Consider the following 15,482-nt stretch of genomic DNA (forward strand, 5'->3'; position numbering starts at 1 on the left):
ACCATCCATATACAAAAAATTGACAAAGCTATTGTTAAAAAATGTCAAATTTTCATTACATTTTCTATTGAACAACTTGTAAATAAATAGTTTTCATCTTAATATTTTATTTTTTAAGCCATATTTTAAAATCCATAAATTTCGCATATTTATATATTAATTGAACTGTTGTATACAATATTATATTGCAACTTCTGAAAATAATAAATGTCAATTCATAAGTTTTTGATCGAAATCAATATAATTATAACATTATCAAAAGAGAAAAATAATAAAAAACTTTATTAATTATTTTCTACAACTGATAATGATATGAATAATAAGATCCTTCCAAATATTTTATTATGTATTTGAAACACAACAATCTCCGAGAAACAATGTCAACATCACAGTGTGAAAAGCTCGATTAAATATTGCATAAATACAGAAGGATCTTAGTAAATTTAACTTAAAAATTTAAAATAACCTTTCAAATATAACTTTATACATTGAAGGTGGGGAGGGAGGAAAATATATGTACTTGCAATAAATCTTATTATAACTTATGTATTACGTATTTTTCCAGGTACGTAGTTCTTGTCTATTACAGGTTCTTGCAGAAACATATGTAAACATCTTTCATTCTGTGCTAATGGATGTCCTGCTATTCTGAAATATCATGTAAGATTTTTGCTATAATTTAACTAATATTTTTATGTGTTAAACATGAATGGAATGAATATTTAACTCAATGTACACTTACTTATTAACAAACGCTTCTAGACCTTTCCTCCGATCTTCAATAAAATCTTCTTCAAAAATACCATCATCTCCTCGAAAAGGCATTTGACGTTTCCAAGCCTTTCCTGGCAATGGAGGCACTACTATCTATAAATTTATAACAAGCGTTTCTTATTTACTAGTATAATCCTTTCAATCAAAAAAATAATTTTTCTGACACTATACAATGTATTAAGTTTAATGGAATTTAACTTTTATTTTTATTTGTTTTACATATACATTATTAGCTGACCTTGCTATCTCTTTCTAATTCAGTCCTCAACCATTCAAAATCACTATATCTTCTCCTCACTGTGGAATCTTTCACTTTAAAAACAGGTAAATTTGTCTGAAATGAAAAATTTTTTTTCATGATTTATTTATTATTAGTATTTGTAGTATAGTACAAAAAAAAAAGGAATGTAATATAACATTTATATTTAATTATATTTTAAAAAACAAGAAGAGAATAATAATGTTCCAAGAATAAATTCAATACAAATTTTAGAAAAAACTTGCTCATATATATTATTATCTTTTGAATTTTGAAATATAACTCATATATGATATTAATTTAAGGCTTCCAACTGACTTCAGAAACAGCATACATATTTTTGTATCTGCTCAATTTTATCATTAACAGTAAGATAACAGACACAGCCCACGATAGATTTGGTTAATGTCCATAATTAAATTAATACTTCCAATAACACCATCGTTGTCGTTATTTTCGTGCCAAAAGGTGAAACTAATGCGAATAAAATATATGAAAAATTTGAACAATAATATGATAAATCTTCATAAATAATTAAACAAGATTTTGCAACACCGTAAGTTTCCCTCATAAAGAGTATTATGAATTGCAGGAAAAGCCTGTTTAATTCATTAAATTACGAGCGAATAGAAATCAATCGAACAGAGACCTACTAAAATTTTGCGTATTCAAATAAAAATGCTATCTTAAAAATGCTCTCTGTGTCGAAACTATAAAAAAAAAAAAGGTGATATTTAGAATGGAAAAAAACGTGGTTTGGTCTGGTTCACTGACGAACAAAGAATGAAACTGTATAAAATAAAATAAAAGGAGTCTTGTCACTCACCCTCATGCGAACTTCGTAATCGGTGTATCGTTTCTTGCCGACGCCGTGCGTGATTGGATTAATCACGTCAATTTCGAGAAAATTTGCTGGCGCGGCATAAGCGTCGTCTAGCGTTTGTTTTTTGACATTTAGACGACGTGTAGCGTCCACTGTCGTATCCGCCATGCCTTTTTCGACAGTGCAATTAATTAAAAAAATTGCCTCGAGACCACTTGGAGAAACACAAATCCGATACAGTGGACAATGAAAGTTCGTCAAATGACAGCGGTGAGAAACTTGACACAATTTGTTCTCATGTGTTCCGCCTGTGATCATAGTCACTTAAAAATGGACGTAGATAGGAAACTTACAAAACTGAATGAGATGTCTGTTAAATAAATGTTATTAACGAATAACATTACGTTTCGAATATTCGAAAATATTCGGTTGTTCCTTTTAGAACTGATAATCTTTCACATGACGAGCATGTATTTATTCAGAAATGTTTAAATAAATTCATTCAGGCCTAAAACTAGAGTCTAACTTAATCTAATGTAATCGTTTTGGTAAGTTTTGAACATTAAATATTATTATTAAATATTATAACAATTAAATATTGTATGTTTCAGATATGAGTTAATATCAGCTAACTGAAATTTTATTAACAAATTTTTGATGTTTAAATAGAAACTAAGAAAAAAATTACAATCAACTCAGTAATTAAAAAGCTGGTATTAAGTACCAAAGATAAAGAAGAAAATGTATACAAATGTATCTGATTAGTTGAATTTAAATTATGGAGTACGTTGGGACTTTCATATCCTTCAATCATAACAAAAGTAGTGAAATTCTTTTATGAGAGTTCTAAAAGCTAAAATAAATAAAATCTACAAAATTAATATTAAGACATTAAATTGATCATCTTGTATTTCATTTTACATTTTTTTTTCAGGAAAAGTAAAAAAGAATGCGTCGATTGCGGTTGAAAGGATAAAGATAACCTTGAAATATTTTGACTTCCGGGTCGGTGATGATTCAAAACTATTCAATTTTGCTGATATTTTTATCAGCCACCGTTTAAAGATAATTACTTCGTACAGTTGCAAGAAAGACATTGTAGCGTACATGATAATTTTTTATAACAAATATGACGTCAATCAAAGTATAATTAGCCCGTTAAGACGCGAGACAATGAAATATTTAAAAGATAAAAATAAAGTAACTTATTGTTTTATTAAAGCAAAAGTGCAAATTGAAATTAATTGGAAATATAAAGAGAGGGTTCTACAATTTGGAAGAAGCGGTTTTCGTATTTCAGTTTTTTAAATTTTATTAAATCATAAAAGATAGACCGAGTAGGTGGAAAAAAAATTTGATTCGTTAATTCTTTGAGATTGCTTTTGATTACAATGATAAAGCAATGACAAAATTCGATGATATAAATTAACTAAAGGATCGCAAATGAAATGTTGTATTAACATAACATTGGTTCTTGAATTAACAGTTGGCTGGAGTTGGTGGACAATGGATACTGTAAAAACGATCTTTAAAGTAATGGTCTTTATTGTACAAAACAAACTTATTATTCTCAACACAGTTACACATGCGTCATATTTAATAAACTTTTCTCTCCTTAACATAACATTTTGATATTTTACGATGTACAGGTAATCGATAAGAACAAGTTACTTTATACTATGAGATGTGAAACGTTTGCAGTGTATGCGGCAGGCGACAACCTAATATCATCTGAACGTGGAATGGGTCGTTGACGGATGTCACTGTCTCCTGGCCATGCTCGACCAGGACTTCGCGGTGCCACGTTTGATCTAGCTACTGTATCGACCGCTAAACTCACGGTCGTAGGATCGTTAAGGCCGTTACTTTGAATTCTTCGTTGAGCGGCTATCGAAGCTCGTAGAGTCTTTCGTTTCTGCATTTTAAAAAATCAAAAAGATGAGAATTAGACAAGCGTAATGGATGTCTTGGAGCAAATTGCATTCATCTTATTACTTTGACTAATTCTATTGGATTTATATTGCAATACTGTGTGGTATCTCGTTAGCTGGCCATCGTTCTAACTGTTCTTAGAATTAAGTTGTTAACAGAAGAAGTTTTTAATGTCACGTTATATAAAATGAACGAATGTTAGATAACTGTTGATAACGAAGAAAAATTAGTGGGACTTCACTAGAATTATATTCTCAATAATTGACCAGATGAGATCTCATAACCAGTTAGCGAGGCACTACTTATATACGAATCGTATTTAAAATTAGCTATAATGATTAGATTGCGGATTTTGATGCGTTTATGGAAATTTAAAGACGTAAAAGTTAGTTGTGGTGGATTGGAAATTCTTGCTTAGATTTCATTTCCTTAGTTACGCTCATGAATTTGTGTAAATATTCGCAGTCTAGTAATGATGTTTTACATATCTAATGCAACAGCACTGTAAGAACTAGAGGTTCATTTTTCTTATATATATATTTTTTTTTTTTTGCAGGAAAGGGATACGTGGTGTTTGAAGCGTATTATTACTGATAGAACGAAGCTAACTGTATAAATATTTGATGCGGTATAAAAGCAACAATTTTAGTGTAAAATACAACGAAATACCTTTCCTGTCGTATTTTACACTATCCTTATAAAAAATGCAAAATCGAATCTTACTGCCTTAAGCTTGCAAAGCATATGAATTTTTGTGTGTGCTTTAATCTAGAATGTTCGTGTTCATTTGACGATCATGTTCTTTTAGGTATCGTTACTGAAGTCTGTTAGAATTCCTTCGTTGCTCCCCTACTTTGTCCTGGCTGCTTGAAATTTACTAACAAACACAGAATTCTGAGGAAAGAGCAACAAAAAACATCGGACGGGAAAAATTCGATTCCAGTCAATGATTTATGATCAAGTTCATCTTTTACCTCAATTGCACCTCTCCATTTGTCAGCTGCGTGTCTCGCTAGTTCCATCTTCTTTTGCTTGCGAATCTGATGCTTCTTGTACGCTACTTCAATGATAATAAGTCCAATACCACCTATGATTCCAACACCGACCACTATAAATACTCCAGCCATATTTTTCAAGCCCAAAGTATTCGGAGCTTTCTCAAGTTGCTCGCATTGTTGCACGTTACTCCGAAGGATCCAATGATTGTCGAGGCTTTCCATAAAGCCACCTAACAATAAATATCAATATTATATAACATTATTATTTCCATTACTAAGTTTCAATTATTTTACACTTTTAGGTAATAATTTTCACTGATTCTTACTTTCGTGGAAATCCAAGATAGCAAGAGTCACAGCATCTGCCCATAAGGAACCTTTTTGCAAGCCAATTCCATAACCGGAACGGCCAAATAGTTCTCCAGCAGTTACTAATTCGCAATCCTGAGCAGCCTCAAATTCTAGTCGAGAACTATCCCAGATAAAAGCCATAAGTTTGCTGCAAATATAGTATTATTCCTCGAATCGGCGATTTGTAATTTCTATGGTAAACAAAATTTTATCTTTTGTCTGTGTTCTTACCCAATTTTTATATCTCTGATGGCTTCTTCGGCAGTGTCGTAATTATTTGCTTCCATTGTACGATACATGTTGGATAATTCAACTTGTCGACGGAAGTACATGTCCACAGCGGAACCTTTCACTGTGGCGCACGTAAGGTTCTCCATGGTGTTTCTAAGCTGTAAGTGATGTTTCTTAGATAATGCAATAGTTTTGTTATCTTAACTAAAATCGATATGAATGTTGTAGCAAAAGATAACAGTAGAAGTGATTGATATATACATATGCACATATACGTTTGTATAGATTGTTCCAAAAAATAATACAATGGAAAACAAAATTGTAAATGTTATAAAACATTATATTTATATTCACTGTTATTATCGCGGATTATAAGTTTTTTTCTAATCTTTAATATTTAAAAAGAAAAAAAAAATGCCTAAAGAGATACAAACGTGATAAAAAAGTGCGGAAACCAATATAATCAATAATTATAACGTCTATATAATATAGATTTTGAGACGTTAGTAAAGATACAAAAACTAATATTAGTTTTATAATTTATTAATTTTATTCTTACTCGAGCATCGTTAATGCCAGTTAATTTAGTTTTCGGCCGTTCCAACACGAGGAAAGCAGCCAAATTGGCAGTATAAGAGGCAACGATAATCATTGCAAACCCTGCCCACACCATGCCCAAAACTCGAGCAGAAAAACTCCGTGGAGTACCTGTTAAAATAATTTTGTTTAGACATAATATTTATAAAACTCGATAAAATCCTCATTTATTGAAGTGGAACTTTTTTATATATAGCTTCATTCCGTTCACGAGCGATCGATTTAATTACACTTCAGTTGATAAAAGAATGTTATACGGAGATTGCTATAAATATTTTGAAGTTCAATGTTCATAATCGTTAATGTCTATGTATTTTTTGAAGTAATGATTTTTATGAAATTTAATTTTTGCATTGTTTGAATCAAGTATCTTCTTTATTATTTTATGGAAAAATGTCGAACCTTCTCCGATTCCACTGTTGAGAAGAACTCCCCAAGCGAACCAGACGGCGCTGGACAGATTCAAGGCGTCCTCTTCGGTACCGTCAGTGTTTGCTAGCTTGAACCTCCCGAAAGGCGAGAACCGGTCGAGGAGGTACAGAACTAGAGCCACCACGTGCACCGACACCATCACCAGTATCCATAGGGTGTTGCTAAACGGTTGCAGAAACGACACTAACGTTGATGATCTTGATGGCTAAACACAGAATTCTTTTTACAATTTTATACCTGGGTCAATAATTCCAATTTTTACTAACTGTTAGCTATGTCAACTATGATTAAATATTATCATAATAATTATAATTTTTAATTATTCTACGATATAATTATTTAACTATTAATAGGTAAATAAATCGTACTTTCTTTTCAAGAATGGTGATGCCCTGATACTTGAATGGCTTACTGAACTCGATGAACTCGGCACGTTCCGGATTAATCGTCAAAGGAGCAACGATCATATCTGCTCTTTCATTCACCAGTTCTCCGATAAGTCCTGTCCACTCTTTCTTTCCTCCGACTGAAGAGAGAAGTCCATCGATTAAATATATAATATAAATATCTATTTCGTGCTCGTATGTGTTCTCATCGAAACGAGATCTTACATCTACAACTGTTCTACCATGGTTCTACTCGCACCTGAACTGTCCTTGATCACATAGCTGCCGAATTGTCCGTCAGGAGACAAGGCCAAACTATAGGTGAAATTAATGGTCTTTGACAATTCCTTTAACAAATCCATACAGTATCCCTTGCAACAATATGTTTTCGTAGCTGTAAATATTTAAAAATGTTACTGTAAACAACGTGTACGTATACGTATACGTATATTACGTGATATTTAGTAAATTCTTACTTTCATATTCGGTAGCATTAAAATGGGGACATGGAATCTCTTCTGGAAGACATAATTCGCCGAATGCGACCTCGCGAACGTAGACAAATGGTTTTTCTTCGATAGTTAGCACTTTTAAGTGTGTAGGAATCATAAAACCTTCGGGTTTAGTTTGCAGTCGGCCGGGCCATATTATGCTCGATTCGTTGACGCTTAATGTCATCTTGGTACCATTCTACGATATGATATGAATTTCAATATTAGAGAAATAGTAATACATTTTTAAAAATTTTTTTAATTAATTAAAGAATAACGCAGTTTTAATATTTTTCAACGCATAATTTCGCTCTCTCACTTACAGATGGATAAAAATACTGTCCAACAGAGATCCTTTCACCATTCTCCTGGATGTTAATGATGTCATATTCAGCATAAATGCGGTCCCCGTTGTCATCGAATGCTACTTTGCCAGTAGTACCATCTGATAGCACCTCTTTGCGAATGAATCTAAAGCAGAATGAATGACAAAATGCTATCTAATTTACACGAGTAAGAATGCGTAAGGAGTAAACAGTACTCGAAAAGGCTCTTGCCGGTTTCCCATATGGAGCCAGAATCGCCGCAATCCTTTGGCGCTTCCGTAATCACTTTTGTCTTGTTCATCTCCCGTAAAGCAGATACGAGCACTATCCTGAAATATATATCCTGTTAGACTATAAAATCGCAATCTGTTACACGTCATAATGATTGGAAAATTCGAAATAAAATTTGAGGTATTAATCGAGTAATCTTCAAATTGTAATCGATCTCGAGACTACCATTTTCATCAAAATCATTTGTTACTTCGTTAACTACTGATTATATTTATCTGAAATGGTTAGTAGGTTGTTTCACACAGAGAGAAATAGAGCAACGTTACTCGTACACACATATCCTAAACGTTCAAAGCGTGTTCAGTGTTTCGCTGAACAATACAGAATATCCGTTGGACAGATTGGAGGGTGTGCTAAGAGAGTATGTGATCCAGTGATCTGAAATCAGTTGTACATTGCCGTGAAATCAGAATGCGTGTTCCCTGTGCGTTGCATGCAATCGTACAGTTCTACATCAGAGAAAGTTTGAATAAAGAAATGGTAAGAAAGATAGTTCGTTCTTTTTTCTTTTTCTTGTGAGTACTGTAAAGACGTCCATTCATTTGTTCTAATTGTAAGTCTTCTCATGCGTAGGTATCGTGTGTCCTTCTGTTTTTATTTTTTCGTTTCTAGATCTTTTTTTTCATTAGTAAGATACGAAACTACAGACGCAACATACATGCGTGGATGTCTATACATGATTAGAAAAGAACTGACAGGCTATCTTCGATGTGAGCCATTTCTTTCTCTGCGTTAATTAATTTCAAGCCGAGAAGACCTTCCGGTGCGTTTGGTGCATCTAAGGCTTGCTCCGTCACAATCCAGACATATCCTGCACCGGTCATATTTAACGCTGCTGCGTCTTGGAAGATCACGCTCGCATCCGTTTTCCTGTTGAAGAGTAAACCAATTTTCATTCAACATTTGTCCATTGGATGATGAAACTTTAGTGGTAGCTTTTTAGCGATTTACTTATTACAATTATTTAACGTAATTTTATAGGTTTTTTTGTTACAAATAAAAAATAATAATACTTACGAGGCATATAAAAGACAAACTCTGGCTTGCGCAGTCTTCATGTCTATCAACTGTTGCGTGAAACTATCTAAACCAGGTTCGAATTCGATCACAGATTCTACCTGTTTTAAATCCATCATTAAAAACTTATAAATAATTATTTCGACAGATTTTTCTTTTAACAAGATCAGAACGTTTCATTGGATATACCTGAACTTTAATTTCAACATCATCTTCCAAATTCTGAGAAGTCGTTTGAAACCTTCCAAGCAACGCTCGACCGTCTGTATCTGAACTATGGATGAAGATCACTTTCATATAGTTGAAGTGTTTCAGTAACTCAACCCATACGTCTGCTTGATGCGAATACGGTGGGACCGTTCTTAGAAAAGAAACGTGAATATTCTGAAAGAATACAGTATGTCGCATATACTATACAGATATTTAATGTAACACGTAATATGGATAATATGACATTGACGTAATAAGTATTACAGATAATCTTATTTGTGCAAATCTTCCATTAGAACTGCAATTTAACATATTTACTGCTGATTGGATTTTCATTATTCATACTTTACACTAATAAACAACTCTGACAGAAAATCTATTTTTATAATACAAAGTTATAAATATTACGTAATCAGAGATTTTCATTAAATTTATTAGTTGACTCACTTTGTCGGAGAACGCGGAATCTCTTGAAGATATACCTATAACTGGTATATGATAAAATCCACTTGTGTAAGACACAGCAGCTGGTGACAAGTCTCCCGTAAGGGGGTGAGAGACTACCACCGCGTACACTTGTTCCGCTATCAAAGAGTTGCACACGCTCAAAGCGGTCTTAATTGGATTGGAGTCCATTTCAATTACAGTGTGCTTATAAGTCACTCCCTTATTGACATATTGTGAGTTGAAGTTCAAATTCTAAAAAACCAGGCCAAGTGCAAAATTAATGATGACTGAATGTTTTCATGCTATTTAAAAAATATGACGAATAATATATATAGCTACCCTGTGACTAATTGTCTAATGTTCTGTTGGATAAAACAATTGAATTCCAACTTGCATTAGAACTTAACTTCCTTACCTCACAGAGGCGGAATTTTATTAAAAGATTAATGCAATTGAATTAAACTAAACTAGATTTTAAGAAATTCTTAATGTAAAACGAATTAGATTTCAGACAATGATGACTCTATTTCAAATGAAACTATTTAATCTTAAAAGGATTTTCATTGAATGCAACTTACGTTCAACGTTCGTTTGAAATATTCTTTGCTCTCATTATTAGAAAAAACGCCGCCGATCATAAAGAAAGTGGGATTGTTGAATTGGCTCGCGACGAGTCCATTGTAGACCTCGTCGTTCAGAATAATTAAGGAAATGAACAATGCGATACCTTCGTATTTCATTATTAGAAAACTCGATCTAGAAAGAAATCTGGATTTTAAAGTGGATAGTACACAGAGATGATGCATAATGAATTATAAAAATTGTATCTATTTTCAAATTATATATGTAATACAAAATCTAGAATGAATTACATTAACATAAATTTAATATTACATACAGAGGAGAGGAGAACATAAAAAAATATAAGAACATTTAACTTTAACTACATATTATTATTTCTTCTGGAGCAGTTTATCTCCAAAGATGAAATCTGAACGTACCGGATATACCGTCTATAGCCGTTGAGTTTTCACGTAATATTCAGGGACGTATAGATTTGCGATTCATTTGAAAATCGTTCACGCCCTTATCTAAGTGCACGATGAACGGACCCAGTGTCAACGTCGAGCGCAAAGGTGGATCTGAGAGACAGAAGTCAGAGATTCATTGATCCGTTCGGATGCTGCGCACAGACCTCGTCCCCACTATTACAATATTAGGATGTTTTCCTATTTTCCAGGTGACCTTACGATTTCTTTTCGATCGTTCCAACAATCTGTCCTCCCCTGCTTGTTTTAATCTCCTTATTTCTTTTCTATTCTCAGAATTATTTGAATCAATTTGTATCTAATTTGCGAATAGAATTCTGCTTATCGAATTTTAGTTAATGAAACTAAATAAATTCCTACTGATCGATTTCATTTATCTGAACCATGACGTCCATTTATCTGAGTGAGAAATGATAGATAGTAGGATTGATCAATACAGTGGTATGCAAAAGTTTTTGACTAAATAGGTTTTTTATTTTATATTCCAAATATTTTGAAGGTATTTTAAATAATTGTAATTAATATTGTATAACTATAAAACAATTTTTACATTATTTTTCTTGTCATATTTTATAACCAATATTAGTTAAAATTTTTTATTCCTTTTGGAATATAAAGTAAGAAATCTGATCAGAACCTTTTATTTATTATTGTAAGAATTATTTATTATTCGATAAATTTAAATATATAGAATTCGACCGTAGAGACGTATGACAAACATAAACAACTAAGAATAATTTATTTTTGATTCCATTCAGATTCGTCAACATAAAATTAAATAAGTATTGCCAAGAGGATTCAGGATTTCTCAGTGGTCGTAACAACTCGTGACGTCTCCTTGGGATCTGTTTCTCCCCAACGATTAATTCTGACGACCTCCATCGTTTCTAAAGATGTTGGAATAATTGAAGCTGGAAAAAAAAACAGAACACGCGATCTAAACCGATCGAAGATCGTCCAGGAGCAGGGATTACGGAGTGGAAGCGGTCGTAGAAGCTGGTGGAGGTGAGAGAGGATGGAAAAAGTGGGTCGATCGGCAGGACAATAAACCGATAGGTCCCTGCATTGTTTCCAAGCCACGTGGTGGTAACTACACCGCGAGATGCCAGTGCGTCAGTTGTGGCTGCATATCGATCCCGTAAGTTTCCACTTGGTGGCGACCTCCTCTGCGTGCGCACCCTTTTCGCTTTGGTTATTTACCAAGCACCCTTAGACCGAGTCAGGAGAACCTTGGAGAACGTGTAAATGGTGAGAAGGAGATCGACGGTGGATAAGTAACGAGGAAGTCAAGTCGGGGTGGACCGATTCTGATAAGGTGTACCTTCCAAAACAGGAAGATTTGAAGAGTTCAAGGAACAAAGAATAAGAAGAAAGTAGAGAAAGCGAAGATTGATACCTAGTAAGAGAGACAGAGAAAAATATAGAAAACGATCTTGGAAACCTAGAGACAAATGCATAGGTAAAGAGATACAGAGCGTTCCGTTTTTCACATAAGAGATAAAAAGAAATTGGAGAAGGTAAAGCAGGTGAAAAAAAAAGACAGTTTGCCAGCTGAACCAAAGGACGAAGAGGAAAAGTAACGTAACTCCAATGTATTACGGTCCACCTCGCGTGAACGAAGCCACAGAAATATGTCGTTACCACGAGAATGGAGCCTGCAGGATTCGGTTGAACGTGACGTTGTCGCCTGTGCGACAGCGTCGCAGGAGATGGTCGGTACCACTGTCATCGACGAGAATATGAATCAACAGAATCAACTAGGCTCCCTTTTGTCGATACATTCAGCGCCCGTTTTCGATCTGAGCACAGGTATACCCTCGCCGAAAAGACCAGCTTCGTTAGCCGTTCAAGCGACAGCAACATCGACGCCGATCGTGCCGCCGCATCTTCAAAGTCCAGACACAATCGAGGACGAAGATAACGACAATCTTCTGACCATATCGAGCCTTACGGCCAGGCCGTTGATTGCCAAATCTCGTGAACTCCGGTCGACGAAAACTTCCATTACTAAGAAAAAGAAACCTAAGAAATGCGAAACGAAGAAATCGAGAAACATCAAGTACGTTCCATTGGACGGTGGTTATGGCTGGGTGATTGTATGCGGAGCGTTTTTTGTTCAATTCTGGGTGACTGGACTGATGAAGTCTTACGGGGTGTTGTATGTTGAGGTGATGGAAACATTCAAAGATTCTTCAGCCTCGGTCGCCTCTTGGATACCTGCTATTTTATCTTGTCTCTGTCTCGCCCTTGGTGAGTAGTTGCTGAAGTGTTTTCATGGAAATCACTGATTGAACTAGCTTTTCTGTGTACAATAATAATAATAATAATAATATCGTACATGTATTTTAAAAATGGTACGATTTAAAAATTACTTGGAAGCTTAAGAAAGAATTATTACGTTTACTAAGCGTCGTTTACTTGAAATCCTTCTTTGAGGATTTTAATATAGCATCAAATCACTTTGAGTCACTATAATTTTAACATACATATGAAATATGAAGAAACTGTATAACATTTTAAAGATTAACGCGTGAATAATTTAAATGCAGCTCCAGTGACGAGTATGCTATGCCAGAAGTACAGTTGTCGGGCAGTCGTTTTCGTTGGTGGATTGTTCTGTGCTTTGGGATTAACCATAAGTTATTTCGCAACGAGCTTGATACATCTCTTTTTTACATTTGGAGTTCTCACAGGTTCGTAGACAATTAATTTTATAAAATTTCTCGACTGTACATTCGTTTCAATATACATGTGTACATACACATGTGTATATGTCTATATGTAACCTATCAAGATCCATTATTTGGTTACGTAAGAAAATGCAGACACTATATACGCTTAAAAGAAAGAATATGATGACGAATGAACAATTCGATAATAAAATTAATCCGATTATAAATGTTTGAATATTTTTATATATTTTTATAATATTTATTAATATAACAATTCTAGGCATTGGGAGTGGTTTGTCGACAACACCAGGTATCATTCTCGTTTCTCAATACTTCGACAAACATCGTGCGTTAGCAAATGGAATATGCGTATCCGGTACAGCAGCTGGCAGTTTCGTGTTTCCGCTTCTGATCAAGATTCTGGTGGACAATTTTGGTTTCCACGGTACCATACTTCTGCTCGGTGGTTGCATGCTTCACGTGTGCGTCAGTGCAACACTGTACCGGCCATTGGAGAACAACTATGCACCGGAAGAGACGGGGATGCCAGAGAAGAAAGAAAAGGTCGAGAGTACGCCAAAGGAATTAGAAACGGCGAAACAGCAAAAGTTAGACTTACTGTTCGCCAATGACTCGACTACGAAGCATAATCTGTTGAACGAATTGTTTCATCAGAACAACGTGGTGGCGGTCGAGTTGACAGACAGCGACGAAGAGAAAGACGTGATGGGTGAGGGTCTTCAAATGAAACCAATCTCGAAGATACGAAGTTCGAGTATATTGCACAGCGTTGAAGATCTGTCGACTGATTCCACGTGCGTGTACAAGGCTAGATCGTCGTTGAGATCTCTGAGATCGTCGGTCACGGCGATGTGTCCAGTTCCTCAGAACGAGCTACAACTGCCGGAAGAAAAGAAAACAGTGATGCAAAGAATAGCGCAGTACATCGATCTGTCTCTATTGAAAAATCCTCAATTCATCATGATGTGCTTTTCCGTTAGTCTCATGTCCACCGGAAGTCCATACATGCTCTATTATCTTCCGGCATACGTGCACGCTGCTGGTTACACGAAGTCGGAAGCTGGCTACCTGGTGGCTATTTCCGCTGCGTTCGATTTGTGCGGAAGATTAGGGCTCGGTTGGCTTTCGGATTTGAGGCTCTTTGATCGGCGGAAAGGATACATTGGAAGGTACGTTAAAGAAATATTTCTGCAAAGCGTATAAATATCCGCTTGGTATTTTTATATCTTTGACCTTCTCATTTCATAAAAGTTGTCCTTCTTGAACAGTGTTATGGGTGCTGGTGTGGCAGTACTGGTAATTCCAATGGCCCATTCTTTCTACGTCCTGGCATGTTCTGTAGGCATGTACGGATTATGTTTGGGCTGTTGGTTTCTTTTGGTTCCCGTCCTTCTCGCAGACCAATATGGAACTGATAAAATTTCTTCTACTTATGGTCTTGTAAGAATGTTCCAGAGCGTCGGAGCAATTTCTATCCCACCTTTAGCAGGTATAAAATTATTTGAATTTTAACAGCATTTAAGATAAATATTAATTGAATTAATGAGCCTGAAGATACTTGATTCTGCATGGTAGTCGCAGAGGTATTACTTTACTTAAATAAAAAGTAATCAGTATCACTAACTGTTAACGTTTCTATGTTACATTCCAGGTTATCTGCGCGATGTAACCGGAAGTTACTCCGTATGTTTTCTATGTATGGGCACATGCATGGTCATGGGAGGTCTACCTCTACTCCTGGTTTTTAACGAAGTATCGAACCCATCGAAGATAACTGTTAATAAAGAAAACAGTAATTGTCAAGGAGAGGTGATTGCAAAAGAATAAAGATATTTTGCGAATGTGATTGAATGTGTAATAGAAATCTAATAAATCACAACATTTGTCGCTACAATTATTCTACCATGATGTATTGCTTGGTTCAGTGTATTCGAAACGTTTACATAAAATACCTCGTTCGCGGCAGGTAAGGGTAATTTTCGTAAGTTTTTATAAATGCACATGTCTTCTTTTGTTTTATTGATAAATGACGCTCTCATTTACACATTTACATTCAAAAGTAAAAACAAAATTAATATAGGACAAACATATTACATATATATATATATATATATATATATATATATATATATATACACACACAATTATATTATTACATTACAATTATATACAAAT

General features: G+C 34.5%; 3 protein-coding genes across 6 annotated transcripts in view; 1 reads left to right on the forward strand and 2 right to left on the reverse strand.

Annotated features, from left to right (window-relative positions):
- Nucleotides 1-530: 530 nt before the first annotated feature.
- On the reverse strand, nucleotides 531-2,174 carry LOC122529909 (sorting nexin-12). The gene is made up of 4 exons (XM_043656428.1): nucleotides 1,860-2,174; nucleotides 1,013-1,108; nucleotides 743-867; nucleotides 531-648 (listed from the first exon to the last, which is right to left on the reverse strand). Exons 1-4 carry the CDS (start codon nucleotides 2,172-2,174, stop codon nucleotides 543-545), a joined length of 642 nt encoding a protein of 213 aa, XP_043512363.1. The 3' UTR covers nucleotides 531-542.
- Nucleotides 2,175-3,383: 1,209 nt separating this feature from the next.
- On the reverse strand, nucleotides 3,384-10,716 carry LOC122529897 (glutamate [NMDA] receptor subunit 1). Of its 4 annotated transcripts, none has more exons than XR_006306873.1 (18): nucleotides 10,567-10,716; nucleotides 10,144-10,321; nucleotides 9,566-9,817; nucleotides 9,098-9,292; nucleotides 8,909-9,009; nucleotides 8,588-8,761; nucleotides 7,816-7,929; nucleotides 7,598-7,745; nucleotides 7,260-7,473; nucleotides 7,043-7,177; nucleotides 6,766-6,923; nucleotides 6,368-6,602; nucleotides 5,928-6,076; nucleotides 5,369-5,526; nucleotides 5,113-5,285; nucleotides 4,763-5,016; nucleotides 4,458-4,665; nucleotides 3,640-3,771 (listed from the first exon to the last, which is right to left on the reverse strand). XR_006306873.1 is itself a non-coding variant. In XM_043656408.1 (17 exons), the coding sequence occupies exons 2-17, from the start codon at nucleotides 10,303-10,305 to the stop codon at nucleotides 3,529-3,531; spliced, it is 2,865 nt and encodes a 954-aa protein (XP_043512343.1). In that variant the 5' UTR covers nucleotides 10,306-10,321; nucleotides 10,567-10,716; the 3' UTR covers nucleotides 3,384-3,528. The 4 variants fall into 4 exon arrangements, 1 of the variants encoding a protein (XP_043512343.1); XR_006306874.1 differs by having other exon boundaries at nucleotides 3,653-3,771; nucleotides 4,512-4,665; XR_006306875.1 differs by having other exon boundaries at nucleotides 3,697-3,771; nucleotides 4,607-4,665.
- Nucleotides 10,717-11,647: 931 nt separating this feature from the next.
- Nucleotides 11,648-15,482, forward strand: part of LOC122529900 (monocarboxylate transporter 12) — a 4,236-nt gene continuing 401 nt past the window's right edge. Inside the window, exons 1-5 of the mRNA XM_043656413.1 lie at nucleotides 11,648-12,864; nucleotides 13,164-13,307; nucleotides 13,567-14,476; nucleotides 14,576-14,796; nucleotides 14,959-15,273. Coding sequence (XP_043512348.1) covers nucleotides 12,246-12,864; nucleotides 13,164-13,307; nucleotides 13,567-14,476; nucleotides 14,576-14,796; nucleotides 14,959-15,134 — 2,070 coding nt within the window. The 5' untranslated portion in view covers nucleotides 11,648-12,245 and the 3' untranslated portion in view covers nucleotides 15,135-15,273. The remainder of the gene's footprint in view (nucleotides 12,865-13,163; nucleotides 13,308-13,566; nucleotides 14,477-14,575; nucleotides 14,797-14,958; nucleotides 15,274-15,482) is intronic.

The sequence above is a fragment of the Frieseomelitta varia genome, unplaced genomic scaffold (assembly GCF_011392965.1).
Source record: "Frieseomelitta varia isolate USP_RPSP 00005682 unplaced genomic scaffold, Fvar_1.2 scaffold_315, whole genome shotgun sequence".
Taxonomy (NCBI): Eukaryota; Metazoa; Arthropoda; class Insecta; order Hymenoptera; family Apidae; genus Frieseomelitta; species Frieseomelitta varia.